The sequence below is a fragment of the Mus caroli genome, unplaced genomic scaffold (genome assembly GCF_978045245.1).
Source record: "Mus caroli unplaced genomic scaffold, Mus_caroli_1 scaffold_8, whole genome shotgun sequence".
Lineage (NCBI taxonomy): Eukaryota > Metazoa > Chordata > Mammalia > Rodentia > Muridae > Mus > Mus caroli.
Genome location: NW_028227263.1, coordinates 44887074 through 44909975, shown reverse-complemented (window position 1 = coordinate 44909975; position 22902 = coordinate 44887074). Strand labels below are relative to the sequence as shown.

The following is a 22902-nucleotide window of genomic DNA, read 5'->3' as shown; positions in this document are numbered from 1 at the left end:
ACATATAGCTGTGTTGGTGCAGGGAATGCCCAGCGACTATAACTAGGCTGCCTCCTGCCATGTCTCCCTCTCATGATTAGCACTAAAACTTGTTGAACAGATGTGAGACGTGTCCTCTCCTTAGCCTCAGCTCCTCCTGGGATGCTCAGAGAAGGTAGATTCCTCACCTAAGGCCAAATAGAAAGGCTAGGGTTTGACTTGACATCTCTCACTGTGAGCGAGCCTGGTGTTCCTCTGCTTTCTATTTCCAGAGGATCCACCCTGGGCTGTGTGCATATGTCTTCCCCATGTCTACCAGCAAGAGGCATGGAAGGGTAGTCTGTGGCTCCCTGCCTTTTTACACAGGGCACGGGCCAGGCAGGCTCTGGGAAGGGTCCCGCTCTCATTTTGACCTTCCTCGTGTCTGTCTCCAGGCAAATCATCTAGAACAGTGGTTCTCAACCTTGCTAATGTTGTAGCCCTTTAACAGAGTTCCTCATGTTGTAGTGACCCCCCCAACCATAAAATTATTTTCATCACTACTTTATAACTATAATTTTGCTGCTGTTATGAAGTGTAATGTAAATGCCTGTGTTTTCTGATGATCATAAGGGACTCCTGTGAAAGGGTCATTTGAGCTCTGAAAGGAGTCTTGACCCACAGGTTGAGAACTTCTAATCTAGACTCTGACATGTGTGCAGGGTTCAGCCTGTTTGTATCACCAGGCTGATGGAAGTGGGCCCAGCCCCTCTTTGATCCAGGGCCTGAGAGATGAGCCCGTGTCTTATTTTCAGAGAAGCTGTGATCTCTCAGAAGCGGCTGAGTTGCAATGGGCTGGGACCTTCGGACCTACTGGGAAAGCCCTTGGCCAGGCTGGTGGCTCCGCTGGCTCCTGACATGCAAGGTAAAAACTAGAGATTATATGGGAACGGGGAGGCTGTGGCTCTGTTTCCAGGTCATGTCTGCTTTCTACCCATCCTCATCTGCCTCTTCCTTGTGCTCTCTGTCTCCAGCTGTTTCTCCTCTAATTTTCTCTCTAACATGCTACTAATCTCCCCAAGCCTAATTTCCTGGCTGTAAAATGGGACAACAGTGCCTTTCTTGAGGGGGTGTTTTGAAGGCACAGATGAGATGGCTGTGTAAAGGGTCTCAGTGACTGTTGGCTGCTGTAGCTGTGTGCTTGTGCCTGTTGCCAGATGGGGCTGGAGTTGTTGTCATGTTCTCTGTCACTGTCTGCGTGTCTTTCTCGTCCTCTCCATGTCCCCTGTCCGCCATGTGTCTTTCTGCCTCGTGTCTCAGTCTCTCTAGGTCTCTGTCCTCTGTCTCGATGTGGAAAGTGCACAAGACTGGGAGTCAGGAGACCTGACTTGCTGAGTGATCTTGGGCAAGTCACTTCATCTTTCTGGACCTCAGCTTCCTACCTATAGAACCAGGATCCTCAGCCCTCCTTCCCTCCCTCCTTCCCTCTCTCTCTCCTTCCCTCCCTTCCTCCTCCTCCTTCCTTCCCTCTCTCTCTCTCCCTCCCTCCCTCCCTCCCTCCCTCCCTCCCTCCCTCCCTCCCTCCCTCCCAGGGTTTCTGGGAGAATCACAAGAATGTTGTGAAGTGAGGGGACGTCCTTCTGTCTAGGGGTTGTCGCTGTGATTGTCTCTGTCACTGACTTGGGTCTGCTCTCTGTCTCACTGGGCCTCTGGGTCTCTGCGTCTTTGTCCTGGCCTCTCTGTCTGCATCTTTGTCTCCTTCCCTGGGTCCTTACTCAGTATCTCTGGGCCTCACTGGGCCTGCAGGACCACCTCATTGCCTTCTCCTCCCCTCAGTGCTTGTCATACCCCTGCTGGACAAGGAGACTGGAACTGTGGCAGCTGTCATCTTGGTAAGAGGCTGCCAAAGTGGCTGGGTTGTGGGTAGGATGGGGAAGAGGAAAACAGGGCGGGGGCAGGGGGGACTGTGGTTGGAGCCTCTCTCTCTCTCTCTCTCTCTCTCTCTCTCTCTCTCTCTCTCTCTCTCTGTGTGTGTGTGTGTGTGTGTAGTGTGAAGGTGCACTACCACTGGAGTAGACTGGAGGCAAATGAGGGCTTGACCAGAGCCTGGGCCATCTTCGTAGTCCAATGCTGGACCTCATCCTGGTAGGAAGAAGCCACTGGTCCATTGGGTGATCCAAGTTTCATCTGAACTCAGCCCTCATCAGTTTCCTCTTGGAAAACTCTGGATGTGTTATAGGACAGGGACACATTGAGGTGATTGTGATTAACAGACACTGAAAGAGCACAGAAAGGGACATGAGGCTGTCCACACTAGAGACATTTAGGCAGTTTAGGTATCTGAGATGCTGCAGCTAGGGGCTTAAAGAAAGGTGAGTGTCCCCAGAGGAGCTGCCTGGGTGACAAGCAACAACCAAGACGCTTCTCGCTTCTCGAAGCCGCAAGCCAGAGGGAAGAGAAGGGGCCTTCATCAGAAGTGGAGACACATGGGAACTCAAGAGGTTTCTTTCCTCGGGTTCCTGGATGCTCTCTACTGCCCCTCCCGGGGGCCCCGGGCTTCTGCTTCACAGAAGCATGGAAAGGTGGCTGAGCCTTGCCCGCTAAGGTTCTATTCCTCTTCTAATCTCTTTCCCATATGGAGATGGATGTCAAAATCCTTGTCCTGTCCCAGGAAAGGGCTTGCACCCCAAGCCACAGCAACTGGTGATCTGCCAGCATCAGAGTGGTAGTTCCCCAGACAAATAAATTAGGCTCCAAGGGACTCCTCCTGATCTCATTAACAGGGAATTAGAGGTCTCAGAAGCGCGCCTGACCTTTCCTGAGCTGCAGGGCAGGCAGTGGGATTGGAGGGGGGCAGCCACCCACTGGGGTGAGGTGCCTGCCTGGCTTGGCTCCCTGACACCAGGCCCCATCTGCCTGAGGGAGGAAGCCCAGAATCATCCTTACTGATCCCCAGTCCCAGTTATTCCCCTGGTGAGATCTGCTGTGGACAGAACTCTCATACCCGACGTCTTGCCCTGTTTCTTGGGTAACCTGTCCTGGAGCTGGCAGACTGAGGACAGGCCAGGGCAAGTGTACAAGCTGGGGTAGGGAGACAGTGGCTTCAGTCCACCTTCTCTGTAGACAAAACATATCTAGAGGTGCCAGGCTCCTTGCAAGCCCTGTCCGCACTTTGAGACCATGAAGATTGAGATGGGAAGGAAAGTATTTCCCCCAAGGTGAAGACATTGCGGAAGTTGTTCATCTTGGCAACAGAAGGATGGTTGCCACACTTGCCTTGGCTAGTGTCAAACAGTGGTCTGAGCTTCAGCTTTCTGGAGAGAGGAAACCCCAGTGTAGTCTTAACTCAGCCAGTGCTGCCTTCTGGGTGCTGGGGCCAGCCATTTCTACTTCTTGGAGCTTGTTGTCTGGGGACAGGCAGGGACACCTTCAGGCCACCAGGAGCCAAATGAAGTAACTGCAGCCAGCAAGTGCCCTGGTGGCAGTTGGAGCAGCAAGGGGTGGCCTCCCAGTGGAGAGAGCCTTTGAGTGAGGCTTTGGGGTGTAGGTAGGAGGTGGGAAGGCTGAGGAAGGAAAGGGCAGTGGGAAGAGCATGAGCAAAGGCAGCAGGAGAGGAGGTGAGAGCAGAGAGGGTGAGAGTTGGGAGAGGAGTGTGAACCAGCGAGGCTGAAGTGTGAGATGTGTACTACCAAGGAAGATGTTACCTGGGGCTCAGAAGTTTCTGACAGACATTCTCTCATCTGCTCAAAGATCCCGACAAGAGCGAAAAGCTCTTGAAAGGACTTTAGAGCATCTCACTGTCCAATTCTCTAAGCCTGAATTTCCCCAGTCAGGTAGAAACACTTCTTAGGATGCCTGCTCCCCAAGGCACACACATCTGACAGCTGCTCCCTCGGTCACACGATCTTTCATCTCTCCAGAGGCAGCACAGGCAGCCATGGGGTACCCAGCTGCTACCCAGTCCTGAAGGTAGAGGGGACAAAGGAAGAGGGAGGGCCATAAGTCATCAGCTCCTTCCTTGATAACTCCAAACTTTTATCTGGGTCTCTGCTGTCGGTGTCTATTGTCTACACATGCATGCATGCAAGCAGGCAGGCATGCACGCACCCACACACACATTCATCCAAGACCTACTTCCTACTATGGAGCACTGCGCTATGTTCTGGGAACACAGAAATGACCAAGATAGGTCATCAGCTCCCGCCTTCAGACCATTTGTCTGGAGGGCATGAAACAGGTGGTAAATGTAAGGGAGGATTGCAGCCACTCACAAGCTGTAGCCAGCAGACTGGGTAGTCCTGTGAGGAGCACTGGGTTAGATGGAGCTGCAGTCAGCAAAGGACCTGCTGAGCAATGTGCCATCCAGGTGCACAGCTGAGTGCCTGAGTTCTCGGCTTTCCCGGCTCAGTTCAAGGCGCCTTGATTGCAAAGTCTTTGTGTGGAAAGCCTCACTCTGTTTCCCAGTTCTGGGATAATAAGTCTCTTTGAAGAGTGGGCGGCTCTCGGTCTCTGGCATATGATGCATGCTTTGTGGCTGCTCCCTGTCCCCTAGCTCTGCCTGTTAGCTCCTTGCATGGAGTAGGGTGTTCATGACATTAGTCATGCTGAACTTGATGAGGGTGGGCCTGGTAGCCTGGCCAAGTTTTTCATTCTTTCTAAACACTGGTGCCCACCGATTAGCATTTCCCACTGAACCCCAGACACCCACCTTAACATTAACATTTACAAGGGTAAATGTTACCACATGGAAATGTGTTGGGGGGATGAACTGGTTTGTGTTATGGAATGTCGGAAGTATGGGTGTGGCTCTTGGGAGTATGAACTAGTTTCTTGAGTGTGTACATGTGGATGGTGCGGGCAGTGGTGGTGTGTGTGTGTGTTTCCATGGGGGAGTGAATGCAAGTGTGTACATGTGAAGGGGCCTAAGGTTCTTGCAGTGAGTACCTGTGTGTGTCTGAGCATGTGCTGACGGGTGGACTGAGGCAGCCCAGCAGTGCATGCTGGGATGAGGGAACATCACAGTTTCTTCTTTTCCCTCAGCATTTTCAGCCTCACAATTCTGCTTCTGGGTCCAGGCCTTTGGGAAAGCAAGGAGCTGGTTCCCCCACTGCACCCAGCTCTAGAGGGGTCCCACCTGCCCCTCTCCCTGAGAGATGGGGCTCTCCTCTACATCCTAACCAGAAAAGGCCAGCACAGTTATGTAAACAGCATGCAGCCTGCCTCAGATGTCCTCGGACACCTACCTCATTCCCAGCTTAAGCTTCAACTCAGTCCTAACCCCACCCCCACCCCCAGTCTCCTCTAGGTCTTCCTGGCTCTAGTCTTGCTTCCTGTCATTTACCCTCCATCCCATAGATGACAGCTATCAGATCTAAAGTTTACCACAGCATCCTAAATCCCAAGTTCTAGGCCCTTCTCTCAGTGACTCCAGGGACTTTACTCTCTATCCCAGGGACCTCATCTTCCTGTAAACCTCCCAGTTGGCTCCTAATCAGGACAGCATTCTATCTACAGCGCCCCCTTCTGCTTGTACTTCCAGTGCAGGAAACCCCCCAGATCACATTCCTTCTAAGAGTCACAGTCTATGTACCTCAACCCCCTCAGGTATAAGGTCCCACACCCCCTTCCACACGTACCCCGACTCATCCCGCTCCTGGCCAGCCTGTGAGCTTCCTGCTGGTCTCCTCCTCCTCATCTGTTCCTGGCAGGGGACCCAGCGCAGGGAGGCAGGCAGGGGCTGCTGGGTGAGGGAAGCAGGATGAAGCCCACACCCCCTGCGAGCACTGTGGGAGCCCCACAGGTGGCGAACAGCTTTGAGTAAGCTAAGGAAGTTGAGACAGCAGGTGGGGAGAAAGCCTTGTTGGCGGGCCACCATGGGTCCCTAGACTGTCATCTCTGCTTCTTTCCATCCCCATCTCTCCACATTTCTCTCTTCAACACCCAAGAGTGCTGGAGGAAGAGCATAAAAGATGGCTGAAGTGAGCCCTGGTGACTAACTAGCACAGGGACACAGGACAGGGGAGGATAACCAGGTGGTAAGAATGAATCTAGAGAGTCAACATGGAAGCAGGAAGGGGAGGGGTGGATAGAGATGTCCTAACGCTGCTACTTTCTGCTTGGTAACTTTTGGAAGGTCCCCCACCTCTGGCCTCCCTGGCTCATCTGTAAGGGGAAGATTGCATCTCCCCATGGTGAGAACCATGTGTAAGGCAAAAAGCACTCCCTCCCTCAGTCCATTCATCTCTACACAGCTTCCTGGCAGGTGTCAGTCATGCTGGGCTCCCTTCTTTACCCCAGATGTAAGGGCAACTCAAACCCCACTCAGAACGGATGGAGCTGGAGGCTAAAGCCAATTCCACAAATCCTCTAATCAGGGCCTGAAGCGCTCCGTGTGTGGACAATGGAGAATGGTCTAAGGTCCGCCTTCCTGACTCTGTACGCCTGGACTATGCTGTCTGTGGCACAGTTTGCTCCAGGAACGGGACAGTAAGCGTGGAAAGTGATGGGACAGACAGGAAAGTTCCACTCTTATCACCTGCCCTGGACCTCTTCCTCGGGAAAGTCACCTCCAGATCTAGCTGCCTGGCTTACATGGAGGTCACAGGCTGTGTTGGTGGCAACTGGTGTTGAGCCGGCCATGGGAGGACATGCAAGTGAAGACAGACTGGGGAAGGTCACATCTGGTCGCTTCTCCCTTCTCTCCAGGTGCACTGTGGCCTGCTGAGTGACAGTGAGGAACAGAGCCTGCAGGTGGTGGAGAAGCATGTGAGTCGGGTAGGATCGTGGTAACACAGGGGCTGCTGAGGACCGTTACCAGAGCTTGTAGGAAAGACGACCTGGCCAGAGAGCTGGACAGGCCTGGCTTCTGGTTCCAGCTTGACCACCTTGAGCAAGCAGTTTCACATCTGAAGATGGGGTAACATAGCGCTGACTTAGCTGGGTTAGTGATGAGTCAAAGACCCTGTGTATAACTGAGGCTCTTGTCTGCCTAAGGTTTCAGGAGTCTGTGATCTTAATCAGGGTGGTGCTAGACAGGAAATTTGACCCTCTTTTGAAGAGTCTGTGAGCAGGGTCCGGGGACAGCTATACTTGGCCGTGGAAGAAGCGAGGCTCTAAGGACAGTGAGAGCTCCTAGGAAGTGGAAGGACCAGCGGGTTGAATTATTTGGGACCAGAACAGGGATGGGCAATGGACACTATGGGGCCCCCAAGAGGAATCTGTTTGAGCTAAGGAGGGGAGTCAGGTAGTGACACTGAACGGCAAGGTCATGCTGACCACTCGGCCGGCCCCTAGGCTCTGGTAGCCCTGCGGAGGGTGCAGGCCCTGCAGCAGCGCAGGCCTGAAGCTGTTCAGAACACATCAGCGGATGCCTCTGAAGATCAAAAGGATAAGAAGGGGTACACCGACCAAGACCGAAAGATCCTGCAACTGTGTGGTGAGGGCCAAACTCGGGCAGGTCTATAGGACCTAATAGGGTCGATCCTGGAGGGGCAAGGCCAGGTCTCTGGAGTGGGCGGGACCTGAGAGGTGAGTTATAACACAAGGCAGAACCCAGATAACACTTGGAAAGCATGTGGGTCTTCTGGGTGGTCTTGTGGAGCCTGAGGTGAAGCAGGGGCGGAGCCTGAGAGTCAGGGGTGGAGCCTTAGGCAAGGCAGGGGTGGAGCCTGAGGAGAGGCAGGGGCGGGGCCTGAGTGGCAGGGGCGGAGCCTGAGGAGAGTCAGGGGTGGAGCCTGGAAGCAGCCCCCAGGCAAGGCAGAACTCTCTCTGATTTCAGCCTTGCTCTTGCAGGTGAACTCTTTGACTTGGATGCCACTTCTCTGCAGCTCAAAGTCCTTCAATATGTGAGTTCCTGAGCATCTCCTCTTCCACCCTCTCTCTCTCCAAAAACCAACAGACCCTTGACCCCGTCACCTCAGTTCAGATTGGGACACCCCGCCCTCTCTTCTCTTCTACAATCCTGAAAAACCCAGAGAGGCTAGCGGGTTGTCCAGCCCCGCCCTCAACCTGGCTCTGTCTGTCCCCCTGCAGCTGCAGCAGGAGACACAGGCCACTCACTGCTGCCTCCTGCTGGTGTCGGAGGATAATCTACAGTTTTCCTGCAAGGTGAGGGTTCAAGTCCACGGTGAGGCAGGGCAACCCGTGTCTGCCTTTCCTCCCATAAACCTGTCTCCATTCCTGGGTCCCACAGGTCATTGGAGACAAAGTGCTGGGAGAAGAGGTCAGCTTTCCAGTGAGTTCCATCTCCATCCTCAGCATTGGAGCCTGCAGGGACCAGGAAGGCCTAGCAACTGGGGCCGCCTAGGTGTCTTGGTGGGAGCAGCCCAGGTCGTGAGAGCTACTTAGAAGAATTACGAAGGAGCGCTGTCTCTCATGATCAGGCCCTAGTAGAAGCAAGCTCGTAGAGAAAGCCTTAGATGAGACAGGCTTGAGTGTTTCTAGACACGAACCTGTTAGAATCTCTTGAGATCAGTGAGACTCCTTGGGGTCTGCTTATCACTCTCTAGTTAGGGAAAACCTTCAAGTCCACTATTGGTTACCAAGTCTTCCCCCCATCCCCAACTCCCAATTCTCTCCTCTGCTTCTCAGCATCAGCTCCATCCATTCCTGAACTGTTCAAAGGGTTTGTTGAAACTTCCAGACTTGGAAGGCAAGGATGGGTTGGCCCAGGGAGAGCTGGGCCAACCGGGTCTCTCTTCACTTTCCAGTTGACCATGGGACGCCTGGGCCAGGTGGTGGAAGACAAGCAGTGTATCCAGTTGAAGGACCTAACCTCTGTAAGCCATGGCCATGCTGAGCCAAGAGAGAGGGAGGGGAAACCCTTTGCTCAAGCCCCAGTGTCTTTGGAATGGGGTAGCCTAGAGATAGGGAGACAAGACCCAGACTTGGTGGCACCCTATCCTCGTGCCATAGCGGGCTTCGGAGTGTGGTGAGAGCTAGGGAAGAGGCACACTGCCCCTCCTCACTGTTCCTTCATCTCTGCAGGACGATGTGCAACAGCTGCAAAACATGTTGGGTTGTGAGCTGCAGGCTATGTTGTGTGTCCCTGTCATCAGCCGAGCCACTGACCAGGTGGTGGCCCTGGCTTGTGCCTTCAACAAGCTTGGAGGAGATTTGTGAGTTTGAGAGTGGGGGTGTCATGGCACCATGGTAGTTGCCCCAGGTTCTAGGGGTTCTGAAGTGGGAGGATCACGGGAGCCTAGAAGTTCCAGGCCAGCTTGAGCAACATGCACATAAGCCTGCCTCAAATAAACAGTGGCCTAAGGAGGAACCCGCATTTTGGTCTGAGGACAGTCAGAGCTTTCCCTAGAGCTCTGAGCCTGAAGGGGGAGGAGGCATGGTGTGTAGTCCTAGTGTGAAGAGTTTCATTAGCTGGCAGATAGGAGCTTCCTGGTAGCATGCAGGAAAGGAGAAAGGGGCCGAGAAGGCCATCTTCCCTGTCCTCTCCACTGACCCCCAGCCCAACTTCCAGCTTCACTGAGGAGGATGAACACGTGATCCAACACTGCTTCCACTACACAGGCACGGTGCTCACCAGCACCTTGGCCTTCCAGAAGGAGCAGAAGCTCAAGTGTGAGTGCCAGGTGAGTGCCTGCCTTGAGCTTTTCCCAAGAACTTGCGTCAGCCCCAGAAGGCTATCCACGAGGGTGATGCTGCCTGGGTTATCTAGGCCAGCAGCAGCACTGTGGCTGGGTAACCTAGTGACCTGGAAGTCCCTTAAAGAGAGAGGTCAGTAGTTCCCTGGGCTCTAGGCATTGTCTGTGATTGCCCTCTAGTGTCTAACATGGGCACTACCACAAACATCTGGGCAGCCAGAGGCAAAGGTTGCAGCCATTTGAGACCCAGGAACTTGACTACTCTTCCCCAGCTCCTTCACTTAGTAGCCAAAGGGTTTCGTTAGGCACACCAGTTGCCAGCCTGCTCTGGGAGCACTTGAGAAGGGATGAGAACATCCCGGGCCATCTTTACAATCTTCACTTCCTCCTTCCCAGGCTCTTCTCCAAGTGGCAAAGAACCTCTTCACCCACCTGGGTGAGTGATGGGTCTCCCACCCACGCCGTTTGGGGAGGAGGAGATGGGGAGGAGATCCTTGCCTGGCATTCCTCAGGTCTCACGTGCTTCTCCTTCCCCCTCCTCCAGATGATGTCTCTGTCCTGCTACAGGAGATCATCACGGAAGCCAGAAACCTCAGCAACGCAGAGATGTGAGCAGAAGTGGGGTGGTGCGGGAGGGGAAGCCTCAGCCCTCACCGCCTCTGCCCCCTCCCTGCCTTCTTATCTGACATTTCCTTCTGCCTGGGCCCTTGTTTCAGCCAGGACAGGGCTAACTTTGTTTGCCATGGGTTTCTATGACACATAGTAGAAATTTAAAACAATACAATACAAAACAAATAAAAGGCAGATGGAGGGATGTTTGGAATTGTCCAGCCCCGAGGAGAGTGTCTCACTTCAGGACAGTTTCCAGGGTCTCAGAAATCGCTACACTAGCCATATGTGGTGATTCAAAAGGCGTCAGAACCCCACGAACCAACCTCTTCTCTCCACAGCTGCTCGGTGTTCCTGCTGGATCAGAACGAGCTGGTGGCCAAGGTGTTCGATGGTGGCGTGGTGGACGATGAGGTGAGGGAGTATGGAGGGTGTCCGGGAGTAAGCAAGGGGACCTGGGGGAAAAGCCACATTTGAAAATTGTCTATACGGCAGGCTAACTTCTTGCTTTCTATTCCATCCCTGTCTGGGCAGAGTTATGAGATCCGCATCCCGGCGGACCAAGGCATCGCGGGCCACGTGGCAACTACGGGCCAGATCCTGAACATCCCAGATGCATACGCCCATCCGCTTTTCTATCGCGGCGTAGACGACAGCACTGGCTTCCGCACGCGCAACATTCTCTGCTTCCCTATCAAGAACGAGAACCAGGGTGCCTATTCGTGGCGGCCAGGGGCGGGGCCTGAAGGGGCTGGACAGGGGTGGAGCCGGGGCGGGGACTAGGGGGGAAGTGGTCCTAGGGTCGGAATCTAAAGAGCCAGGGATTGTCTAATCTTGAGCCATTTCTTCCAGAGGAGTTAGGGGAAGGCAGGTCTCTGGACCCCTTCACCAGCGATTCCCATTTTCTCTCTCTTCCCAGAGGTCATTGGTGTGGCTGAGCTAGTGAACAAGATCAATGGGCCATGGTTTAGCAAGTTTGATGAGGACCTGGCCACAGCCTTCTCCATCTACTGTGGCATCAGCATCGCCCACGTGAGGGAGCGCTACTGGGGCGGGGAGGGTGTCCTTCTTCTATCCCCCACATCTGCTTTCTTCGCTCTGGCCTGTCTATGCTCAGGGCTCAGATTCCAGCGAGCGGGATGCTATGCAGCCCGCCATACATGCTGGCTGCCTCTAGTCGTTCAGCATGCAAAGCTGGTCCTGTCCAACCAGCTTCTGAGGGTCATGAAAGAGAAAGGAAACGAAACAAGACAAAACCTAGTTCTGCTGGGCTAGATGGGTATATATATATGGTAGTATGTGATAGTATGGGCCTATAACCTCAGGATTTGAGAGGGAGTAGCAGGAGGGTGGAGTTCAAAACCTTGGCTACCTAGCAAGTTGGAAGTCATCCTGAGCTACATGAGACACTGTCTTAACAAACAAAACCCCTAACACACACATACAAAACCCTCTTGGTAAGATTCCCCACCCACCCCAGCAACTCCAAACCAATCTCCTAGTCCGTATCTTTGTAGCAAACGTTGGATCTTTCTCTCCATGCTTTTGGCATCTCTAGCCTGCAAATCCAACCTAAGTACCCGAGTTAATCCCTGCTTTCTGATCTTCTCCTCCAAGGGCTACCAGGATCAGGGGACACAGTGCCTCAGGTGTTAAGAAACTGGGGAAGGCCAGTAAGAGAGCTGGGATTAGCATCGGGGTGGGACCTGAACACTGGGCTATTGCTAATGGCTTATACTGGGCCCTCAACGGGAGAGGAAGGAGAACTTCTGCAGCCTGACCTGTTTGTACCAGTTCCAGGCATTCTGAGGATGTCACAGCCTTCAGCTCCAGCCCCATCTTTTCCATTTTCTCCCCTCAGTCTCTCCTATACAAAAAGGTGAATGAAGCCCAATACCGCAGCCACCTGGCCAATGAGATGATGATGTATCATATGAAGGTGAGGCTTGCTTGGAGCTTCTGTACATCTTAGGGTCTGGGAGCACCTGCTCCACATGTCTTTTCTGACACCCAGAATCCTCTGCAACCCAGGTCCAGGCTAAGCTTGGCTATTGCTGGCTCTTGAGACTGGGAAAACAGACGCACACCAATACCTGGCCTCTGCTCTACCTAGGGGGCTTCCCCAACTTACCCATAATCCTCACTCAAGCCTTTTTCTTAGCCTGATGTGAAGGCAGCCAACAGGCTTTCACTGGGGAGAAATTTTGGTTCAGACAGCTACCCCCACCCCACATCCAGAGAGTATGCCCGACTTGGGGAATCCCTGAAAACTGAAAGCCTTGCTCAGGGCTTTCCCCGCCACTGTCTGGCTGCAGTGGCCATGCACCCCTGCATGATCTTAATTACTGGTACCCCAGTCCCATTACCAGGCCTGGATCAGAAGAACTACCTCAAGTCTTAGCTTAGAGCATATGACAATCACTGTTCACTGGATCATCTCCTCTCATCTGTGTCCCAAACTTTGGGAACAGGCACAAAGCAGTGGTATGTGGGATTCCGATTAGATACTAGAAGGTTCTCCCAGAGAGACAAACTGATAGACTTGGTGTCTGTGAAAGACTACCAGGCATTGGAGCACCACAAGCAGGCATTCTTTTTTTTTTTTTAATTTATCTATTTATCATATGTAGCTGTCTTCAGACACTCCAGAAAAGAGCATCAAATCTTGTTACAAATGATTGTGAGCCACCATGTGGTTGTTGGGATTTGAACTCAGGACCTTTGGAAGAGCAGTCAGTGCTCTTAACCGCTGAGCCATCTCTCCAGCCCACACACAGGCATTCTTTATCTTTGCCTAGAATTGACAGATATGGATGTGGTCATCCGGGCATAGGCAGGGGGCACAGGCAAATGGGCTGCAATGCTGTAGTGATCTTTCCAGTGACATATAGAGAGAGTTGGTATCCAGCTTGATGTATGCTGGACAAGGGATACCGCATCTGCATAGAAATTTGATGGGAGAGCACGGGAGAGGGAGGAGGCCATCTTCTCATGCCTGGCTTGCCTGCTCTAGGTCTCTGACGATGAATACACCAAGCTTCTCCACGATGGCATCCAACCTGTGGCCGCCATTGACTCCAACTTTGCCAACTTTACCTACACGCCTCGGTCTCTGCCCGAGGATGACACTTCTATGGTAAGCTGGCCCTTCCCCAGTCTAGATGGGTCATGGGGGTGGAGGGTGGGAAGTATAGATATCAGTTAGATGTGCATAAGAACTCCCGGATGAGGCAGGAACTCCAAGGATGGTTATGGAGTCTCCTTCAGAGTTAGGCCAGGTATGCCTTTCTCCATTATGGGGTCACAGGGTAGCCTAGGGGACAGCAGTGGGCTGGATGGTGCCCCAAAGCTGCCTGTTCCTCTAAGATCATATGTGGGCTTGATTCCAAGAAGTCTTAGCTCTTGGGCCCCTTAAACATTGGGTAGTTCACAGTTTGCCGCATGCCCATTCATCTATTTAATTTTCCTTTAGTTTAGGTTTAGAATTTTAAGACTCTAAATTTTGGGGTATGAGGCATCAAGAGAGGTGGAGATAGATAGGTCCCACATCTTGATAGTGACAGTCTCTCTGACTTTCTCTCTCTCTGCTTTTAAGGCCATCCTGAGCATGCTGCAAGACATGAACTTCATCAATAACTACAAAATTGACTGCCCAACTCTGGCCCGGTATGTGCCCCGCACTGCCCTTGGAGCAGAGCCCCAGTTTTCTCTTCCTGTTGTCCTCCAACCTCAAGTCCATTGCTCCAAGCATTCTTGGGGGGGGGACTGGATTTATAGTGGTGGGGAGGGCTCTGTGAATCAGGATCCATTCTCAGACACTGGATCGTGGATAAAGAAAGGCAAGAAAATGTGACGGGCAATCTAGAGGGCTTCCTGAAGGAGGAGAGGCTGAGGCCCCTCCCCTGTTTTGGCTCCTCCACCATTTTGGCTCCTCCCCCAGATTCTGCCTGATGGTGAAGAAAGGCTACCGGGATCCACCCTACCACAACTGGATGCACGCCTTCTCTGTCTCTCACTTTTGCTACCTGCTCTACAAGAATCTGGAGCTCTCCAACTACCTCGAGTAAGTGGCCGCCCCTCCCACATCTTCCAATGATGAGGCCCCACTCGTGTGGCAGGTCCTCTACCTGGCCACTCATCCTGTCCTTTTCACTGGGGAGGGGGTGCTGTACAGCCCCCACCTTCCATAAGGGGTCTGCTCAGCCATAGAGAATGACAGACCTGCTTCTCCCAGGGCTGCCACACTCCAAAGGAGAGCGGCTTTCCGGAACCTTTTGACTGGGTGGCTCCTGGGCATCTCACCCAGCTGTCTGCCCTCTGACGCACCCAGAGAGGAAGCCTTGGTGACATTTCTCTTTTCTGCTCCCTACCTAGGGACATCGAGATCTTTGCATTGTTTATTTCCTGCATGTGTCATGACCTGGACCACAGAGGCACAAACAACTCCTTCCAGGTGGCCTCGGTGAGAGCCTGCCCTCCTCCCAGTGGGGGCCCTTGGCTTTGCCCTTCTCAGCCTGAGAAGAGATGGCAGCTTGGGCGAGAGAAGAGAGCAGTACCCTCAGTGGGAGGGGCTCCCTCTGATCCCCATAGGAGGGGTAACTAGAGCTTTTATGGACTTTTCCAGAAATCTGTGCTGGCCGCACTCTACAGCTCAGAGGGCTCTGTCATGGAGGTAAATTGCAATCCTGCCCAGTCTCTGTTCTGAATCCCCAAAGCTAGTCTTGCAAGCTAGACTGTTCTCAAACCATGCTCTCTAACCAGGCTGCGGGAGTTGTGCCTCATGGGCTTCATTTTCCTGAAACAGGCACAGATTTAGGGTGACACTACACCTGCTGGGTCAGCCTGAACCACATTTGCAAAACCGGTGGGGACAGGGCAGGCCTGCCCCCTCAAACCTGCTCCTTCAGGCCAGAGTAAATTCTAATCCCCTCAGTTTAGCCTTAGATTGTGGGATGGGGCTGGGGGTTGAGGGCCGCTGGTCTGCTCACCGTCAGCCTCTTGGGTCAGGGATGAGATCAGAGACATCTGAATTTCCTGTGCCTTGTGCAGGTCTGGGTTCAGTGTGGGAGCCACATCTTCAAGGTCACCTTGTCCCAGGCTGCCTCCCACAGCTCCCCCTCCTGAGGTTGCCCCTAATAGCACATCCAATCCATAGAGATATGCTTCTGCTCGCTGTCTCTCAGGAGGCCTGGTGGCAGCTGTAGTCCTGCCCTTTGTCCCTTGGGATGAGCTTGCTCCTCCCCCGAGTGACAGCCCTTCACTGTTGGGAGACGGGGCCTTGCCCTTGCCTCCTCACTGTTTCCCCTTGTCAGCAAACAAATATTTTCTGCATGAATTAGTGTCCAGGACATCAGGGGATGGTTTCAGAATTCTTCCAGCCTGTGAAGCCAGCCCTCTGAGTGTACCTTATCGGGTCTCTTCCTGTGACAGCTAAGGGCTCTGAGTCATGCAGCTGGCTGAGGACTTGCCCAGGGCCATAGAGGGCTCAAATAGAGCACTCTCAAAGGGAATAGGGCTCCTAACTCTCCTTTCTGTCTGCTTGACTGAGCTTGGGGGCCAGTCCCCGCCTGTCTTTCCTGCCTCTCTGAGAGCCTCTGGTGGTGGTGGGGGGGGCACTTTGACCCAGTGGAACCTGTCTCTCATCTTCCTACAGAGGCACCACTTTGCTCAAGCCATTGCCATCCTCAACACCCACGGCTGCAATATCTTTGACCACTTCTCTCGGAAGGTGATGGGGCCGTGCGGGGGTGTGTGCTTGGTGGGAGCCGGGAACAGGCTAAACAAAGCCGGGGGGGCAGGGGTGAGAACTCCCTCGGAGTGGATCGGATGTGTGCAACAGGGACCATGATGGCCCTCCCCTGATACTCTCCAGGACTATCAGCGTATGCTGGACCTGATGAGGGACATCATCTTGGCCACGGACCTGGCACACCACCTCCGCATCTTCAAGGACCTGCAGAAGATGGCTGAAGGTGCTGCACCTCACTGCTGGGGAGGGATGGGGTGGTTTTGGTTTAACATGGAGATCTGCTCACCTGAACATCTGAAGTGGCTTTGTCCTGTCCTTGGCCCATTCCTGGCTATGGTGTCCCTGCAAGCAGACCTACTACTGGTCACCTTCCATTGGGTGTGCTTTGTTCCCATGGGATGCTGTAGACCCACTTTGGGATAGGCTGTGGGGTCCTCGTTCTCAGAAGGGACAAAGGACCTGGGCCCTCCTGCTTGACTCCATTGTCCCCCAACAGTGGGTTATGACCGAAACAACAGGCAACACCACAGGCTTCTTCTGTGTCTCCTCATGACCTCCTGTGACCTCTCTGACCAGACAAAGGGCTGGAAGACCACCAGAAAGATTGCAGTAAGAACCAGCCCTCCAACCTGAGAAAGCACAAGCTATGCTCTCTACCCAGCTCTGTGTGCCCCCACAGTAGCCTGAACAGCTAGCTCTCTGTGCTGGATTTAGCCTGGTTGTATTTTGGGGAGTCAGAAACACAGAGGTGCCTCAGAGCAACAGATGAAATGACCCAGATGTGCACTGAACTCACCCAGGGTCACATAACAAATTAGAGGCTTCTGGGAAGTGGGCAGAATGCAGACTCTGTACTGTACCATCTTTCCTGTTAAGCCAGCGAGGGTAGGCCCTGGGTGGGACTGAGACATTGGGCCTCAGTTTGCCACTGTGGGAATGGGTTCTGGTGGACAGATGCCACTCTCGGGAGGTGACGTCACCTTTGCCTTCTAGGAGCTGATCTACAAAGAGTTCTTCTCCCAGGGAGACTTGGTATGTGTCACGTGGCTTCAGGGTAATGGTGTGTGCAGAGGGAGGGGTGTTCCTGACGTGAGGCTGGGAAGGTTTGGGTTAGCTGGCTCTACCTGGTACCTGATGGAGGAGCAGGAGGGGCAGGGCAGGCCTGATGATCTGGTGTCTATAGGAGAAGGCCATGGGCAACCGACCGATGGAGATGATGGACCGTGAGAAGGCCTACATCCCTGAGCTTCAGATCAGCTTTATGGAGCACATTGCCATGCCTATCTACAAGTGAGCTTGTGGGGCACTGCTGGGACCGAGTATAGAGAGGGTGGGGCAGCCTGTATCTGCCTCAGCATTAGAAAGAGGGCTGTCTCTTTACCCTCAGACCCCGGTGGGAAGGGGTCTTCACACTGTGCCAACCCCAGGCTTCGTATCCTTACGGAAGTGCTATTTTGGGGAGGCATCATCTTTTTTGCTGTCTGTGCTGTTTTCTGGCCTGTGACCTCATCCCTCCTACCCACAGGCTGTTACAAGACCTGTTCCCCAAGGCAGCAGAGCTGTATGAACGTGTGGCCTCCAACCGTGAGCACTGGACCAAGGTGTCCCACAAGTTCACCATCCGAGGCCTCCCCAGTAACAACTCGCTGGATTTCCTGGACGAGGAATATGAGGTCGCCGATTTGGATGGCACCAGAGCTCCTGTCAATGGCTGCTGCAGCCTCGAGGGCTGAGGGATTCCCTCTAGGGACCCTCCCTGCCTGGCCCTCCTTTCACAACTCTCTACCAGTCTGTCTGATGCATTGGGAACCAGAGCCATGGGTCCTGGGTTCTAGGCCAGGATGTCCCCTGTGACCCAGCACATGCCACCCTTCCTGGGCTTCATCTTTCTCATCTGCAGAAGGCAAGCAAGATTCCCAGTCCCACACAGACTTTGCCATTTGTACACAAGAGCACAGTAGTGACCAGGGGCAGTGGTGTGGGTCTCTTCTGCACCTCTGACTATCCATGCCCAGTCCTGCCCAAGCCGCTCCATCTCTTAAGCAGCGTCACAGAACATCCTGTGACCCCGTTAAAGCCCTACTAGGTCAGTACCCTTGTTTTCCTGGAGGAAAATCCCAGGTCTCTGGAGACTCCACGAACCTCAAGGAAGGAGGAGAGACTGCTGAGCGAGCAGAGGATATAAAACAAGTCACCAGCTGGAAGTACCCTGAGGGTGCCTCTGTGCTTTTGGTAGGTTGGGACCCTTAGAGGAAGCTAACAGCCAGGTTGCTCAGTGCTCTGCAGGAGGAAGTGTTCCAGCAGAGAGGCTGGGAATAATGGGCAGGAATCCTGTACACACCCACATCCTTCAGGCAGTGGGACCTGAAGCAAGTCCCTTTCTCTAGCTAGGCAAGACAGAATCATTAGACAGCCTAGTCTCTCTTTAGATCAAAGTCTCCATAGTTGTGTGGAGTCCGTGAGTGGCGGTGGCAGGCTCTGCTGCCCTAAGGCACAGAGAGCCTAACTTTTCTTTCATCTGAGTGTATCCCCTTGGTCTGATCACCTCTCCCATTCCTGCCACCAGAGAGGGGCCTGGCCTCTCCCGACAGGGCTTCTCTCCTCTTCAAGGCCATATCCACAGTGCCCCCCAGGGCCTCAGGAGACTCTCCCAGGGCTGGGCCTCTTGGGTGAGTGGCCACTAGCTTCTCTTCTGTTTTGTTCCATACGTGTTGTGGGCGGGGGAGGGGGCCACCTGCCTTACCTACTCTGAGTTGCCTTTAGAGAGATGAGTTTTTCTAGGACTCTGTGCACCTGTTGTGTGTGGTCCCGTGGGCTGAGTACTTTGTACATGAGAATAAATCTATTTCTTTCTACCAACCCTCCCACAGGAGGTTGTCTGTGGACTCTGTACATTAGGTAGACGGGAAACAGTTTGCACAGGCAAGTGTCCCTAGAATCTCTCTGACTGCCAAATCCTTTTCCCCTAGTCCCTACTCCCTCTTCTGCGACACCCCTGTTCTGGAGGGCAGGGTGTGTCATAGGCCCGTTGAGATCATACCTGGGCCATATATGGGGGCTAGGGGTTGTCGGCACACAAGAGGCTCAGGTATGGAACAGTGAGAAAACATCAGTTGACAGATGGCTTGAGAGAAAGACCTGAGAGTCAGAAGCAACCAGGAAAGCCACTTGGGGGAGGTGACCTGTGGCTCCTTCTATACCTCTGCATGCTAATCTGCTGCAGCCGTGATGCCCCGATGGCCAGCACTTTGACTTCAGAGCCTCTTTAGCTGTGGGGTTGTCTGGGTAACTATCAATCCCACATCCTTGTTGCTCCCGAGTGTGTGGAAGGGCTCCCCATGTGTGTGAATCTCCATGCTAGATTTGATGACGGTTTGTGTCTGTGGACCTTGCTGGATGAAGAGTGGACCTGAGAGATGCTGGCTTGCAGAATAGTGGTCTGTGGTTGCACAGAGGTCTGGAAAACACACTGGGAGCTGGGGTCCCTGTATCCCATGAATGTTTGCTCATTCCTACCCTACCCCTAGTGTGGGGGAAGGAGCTCTGGCATGACTGTCAGGGTGATCAGGGTGGCCTGAGGATGTCAGGGATGAAGACCAGAACCAGGCTCTATGGGGGAAAGGCTCTCTCTGCAAGGAGCCTGCAGGCATCCCTCATAAGGTCATGCAACACAAAGCTAGCCCCATTGGCCTCTTGTAACTGTCCTGTCTTCCAGACTTAACGGTTCCAATGGCATTTTATCCAAACATCACAAGATTCCGTGGCATAGATGCCACTGGCCCATTATGTAGCCGAGTGGTCCAAGGTTTGGAAAGTGCTTTGCCAGGGCTAGGCTTTGAGCCAGCCCAGCATGTCTGGCTCCTCTCCAAGGCCTCTCCTTCTATAGAACAGAAGGCTGTCCCAGAGGACAGAAGCTCCATCTGTAGGTGGGACAGTGCTGTCGTGGATGCTTAAGGGTGACAAGCAAGGGGTTGGACCCCAGAGAAGGAGCTGGGATAAGAGGACTTTGTGTGCATGCATCCTGAGAGTGGGTGAGTGAGTCTCGGAGGCAACAATGACATCCGGTAATAAAAGCCACTTTTAGAGCTGAGCCCCTCAGGGCTCAACCTTTTTAAAAGGGGATTGTGATGAGTGTGGCTTCCTGGTTGGGTGACCCAAGGGTGGTCCATGGCAGTCAAATGGAGTGAAGCTAATAGGGTGAGAGGGGGCACAAAGAGGCTGGTTTATAGCCATGTTGCAACCTTCTGGTGATGGCAAGGAGACAGGTGTAGAGGTGGCGCCAGATCCAAGGAGACAAAGCACTGAGAGGAACTGGATTCCCCAGGGAGATCCTGGCTGCCATTGCTCCAGAGCCCAGGCTCTGGCAGGGTCAGAAAGATGGAAAGGCAGCTTGGGTATGGGGAGCAGGGAGGAATATTAATGGGGCAGGTTTTGCCAAATAGAAGTTCACACTGGTGGGTCCTCTCCTGAAGCACCAAGAGCTGTCATCACATAGAGGCACCTGGCTCCTTGTAATCCTCACAGCCCCCCAGGGCTTTCCCTTCTCTCAGGGCAGGATAGGCATCAGGATTTCTCCCTGGTGTCAGTTCTCTCCAGAATTAGAAAGGAGGTCCCTTGCTGGAATGGGAAGGAACTGGAAAGGAGAGTGTACCACATCACAAGGAGAGCCACATGTGAGTGTAATCTCAGCGCACACAGCACAGCCAGGGTGCTCTGGAGGGAAGCATCAGGGTGAGTGAGTCCCTGTGGCATCATCATGTTTGGAGACTGGTGGGTCAGGTGTGACAACCAATGTAATGGTGGCTCCTGCCAACATGGCTGCCCTTCTCAATCCCTAAGTCATCTAGGGAGAAACTACAGAACCGTGTGAGAAGTGTGGGACTGTAGGAGCCAAGGACAATAGCCAGGATGCACCGGGTGTGAGGAGAGAACAAAGGGAGAAGCAAGGATGGAGGAGAGCACTCGAATGCTCCTGGCCTGCCCTGCACACATCCCGGGAGAGGACTCCTTATGGTGCTGCCCAGAGAGCTCCAGTCTGGAAATCCACAGCATACTAACTGTGGCTTTGGGGGAGCTTAGAGCTCAGCTCTACCCCCTGCCTTAAAATCAAGACCCCCAACATGCACAGAATACAGCTTACCCCCAGGGCTCTTCTCCTTTATGGGTGCCCCCAAGGCAAACACCTGCTCACGGGTCAAAAGAGTACACCGGTTCAAAGAAAGATAGAAAACCAGACGACACAGAGAAATGAGAGGCAGACTGGCTGGAACAGATGGGCCCTGCTCTAAAATAAATGCTTTAAATTTACTTAAGGAGATAAGGGAAGATAATAGCAACATGAAGTTAGAGCAAGAAATCATTATAAATGAGCCAAGTAGAAATGTCAGGCATGAAAAAAGAAAACGTTTGGAGTAGGGAAAGCTATCGGTGAGAAGGCTGTGGTGGTGAGAATGGTGAAGTTTGCCATCAGCTAGGCCAGCTCCTGTCAAAGGCAGTGTGTGGGGGAGGGACCAGGAGCCAGTGTGGCAGGAACGCTAGGAGCTGTAGAAGTTGGAAGTCCCTGCATCCCAACGACAAAGATTTCAGATGAGGGGAGAGGGAATGTAGAAAGCTGGTGGTAGAACTGGGCTTTGGGGCTCATGCCTGAGATTCCAGAGGGGTCCCTGTATCCCATGAATGTTTGCTCATTCCTACCCTACCCCTAGTGTGGGGGAAGGAGCTCTGGCATGACTGTCAGGGTGATCAGGGTGGCCTGAGGATGCCAGGGATGAAGACCAGAACCAGGCTCTATGGGGGAAAGGAGGACAGTGAGTTCAAAGCAAACCCAAGATACAAAACAAGTTCCAGGCCAGTTTGGATGACATACAAGAGCTTGTCTAAAAAATATGAATAAAAAAGAGTGAATGCAAATATACTTTAAAAAAAAAAAGACCTAAGGGAAGTGAAGACCTAAGATTAATGGGATCAGGGGACATGAAGAGAAAAACTGAACAACCAGATACATCAGTTGAGGATTTTCTGATCACTAATACAGAGAAAACCAAGAAAATGTCCAGAAGCAAGACTGAATCAGGTTGTCAGAATTCTCAACACCGTCCAATGCTGGTTGGAATGCAAAATGGCGGAGCCAAAGAGCAGCTGCGCGCATCCTGCACAGTCTGCGGTACGCGCACAGAGTTTCTGATGGAGAGACTAGCTAGCCGCACAGCACCAAAGAGGATCCATAGGCCACAGTGTTTGCTGATCACAAAGTAATAAATGTAAATGTTAATAGGTATGATAATGAAAATGAATACTACATTTCTGTAGGGTTGGGAGCTAAATGCCATGTTATTAAGTCTCTTGTCAGTTAAGAAAAAGTATTCTTTAATTTTATTCTTTTTACTGTAAGGGTGTTAGAATTAGATGGTGAAAACCCTTTACCAAATCACAATATGGCAGAAGCAGTAGTTAGTGAAATTTACATCTTTAAGGTCATTTATTAGGAAAGAGAAATAATTTTTAAATATGAGTGAAATAACTGAGCTAGGTATTCGACTCCAAAGGCTAAAGGAGACGAGGACAGATGGGGCAGAGATGTCAGTGACAGTGAAGACTGGCAAAGCCATCAGCTTGGTCCTTAGAAAAAATTAGTAGGACTGATGTTTCGTAAGAACACTCAAGAAGAAGGGGGCTGGAGATGGCTCCACGGGGAAGGCCAGTAGTTGCTCCTGCACAGGACCCACGTTTGGTTCCCAGTATCCCAGCCACCCACAACTCCAGTTCCAGGGTGGGGAACATAATGCCCCCTTCTGGCCTCTGTGGGTACTGCATGCATGTGGTGCATAGACATACAAGCAGGCAAAACACCCATACATATAAAATAGAAATAATTAAATCTGAGAAGAAAGAAAGATGAGAATATACTAAGTATGGGGGGGTGGAAACCCAGAAAATAGTTACATCCGCAAAAGTATAAAAATCATAATAACAGATGGTAACAGATAGCCA

At 52.7% G+C, this 22902-nt stretch overlaps 1 protein-coding gene across 7 annotated transcripts in view; it reads left to right on the top strand.

Annotated features, from left to right (window-relative positions):
* The window catches only part of Pde2a (phosphodiesterase 2A), a 90486-nt gene extending 71715 nt beyond the window's left edge, over positions 1-18771 (top strand). For 5 of the 7 annotated variants that reach the window (XM_029479517.2, XM_021166409.2, XM_029479519.2 and 2 more), the window contains 27 exons: positions 774-883; positions 1795-1850; positions 6664-6723; positions 7252-7393; positions 7750-7802; positions 7990-8064; positions 8150-8191; positions 8667-8735; positions 8944-9074; positions 9419-9542; positions 9951-9990; positions 10099-10162; positions 10505-10577; positions 10698-10875; positions 11083-11195; positions 12025-12102; positions 13177-13299; positions 13759-13829; positions 14104-14226; positions 14538-14625; positions 14788-14835; positions 15817-15891; positions 16036-16135; positions 16409-16521; positions 16906-16944; positions 17096-17202; positions 17438-18771. In XM_029479517.2, the coding sequence (XP_029335377.1) occupies positions 774-883; positions 1795-1850; positions 6664-6723; positions 7252-7393; positions 7750-7802; positions 7990-8064; positions 8150-8191; positions 8667-8735; positions 8944-9074; positions 9419-9542; positions 9951-9990; positions 10099-10162; positions 10505-10577; positions 10698-10875; positions 11083-11195; positions 12025-12102; positions 13177-13299; positions 13759-13829; positions 14104-14226; positions 14538-14625; positions 14788-14835; positions 15817-15891; positions 16036-16135; positions 16409-16521; positions 16906-16944; positions 17096-17202; positions 17438-17645 (2503 nt within the window). In that variant the 3' untranslated portion in view covers positions 17646-18771. The remainder of the gene's footprint in view (positions 1-773; positions 884-1794; positions 1851-6663; positions 6724-7251; positions 7394-7749; positions 7803-7989; positions 8065-8149; positions 8192-8666; positions 8736-8943; positions 9075-9418; positions 9543-9950; positions 9991-10098; positions 10163-10504; positions 10578-10697; positions 10876-11082; positions 11196-12024; positions 12103-13176; positions 13300-13758; positions 13830-14103; positions 14227-14537; positions 14626-14787; positions 14836-15816; positions 15892-16035; positions 16136-16408; positions 16522-16905; positions 16945-17095; positions 17203-17437) is intronic. The other 2 variants (XM_029479518.2, XM_021166410.2) reach the window with 1 other exon arrangement.
* The last annotated feature ends 4131 nt before the right edge of the window (positions 18772-22902 follow it).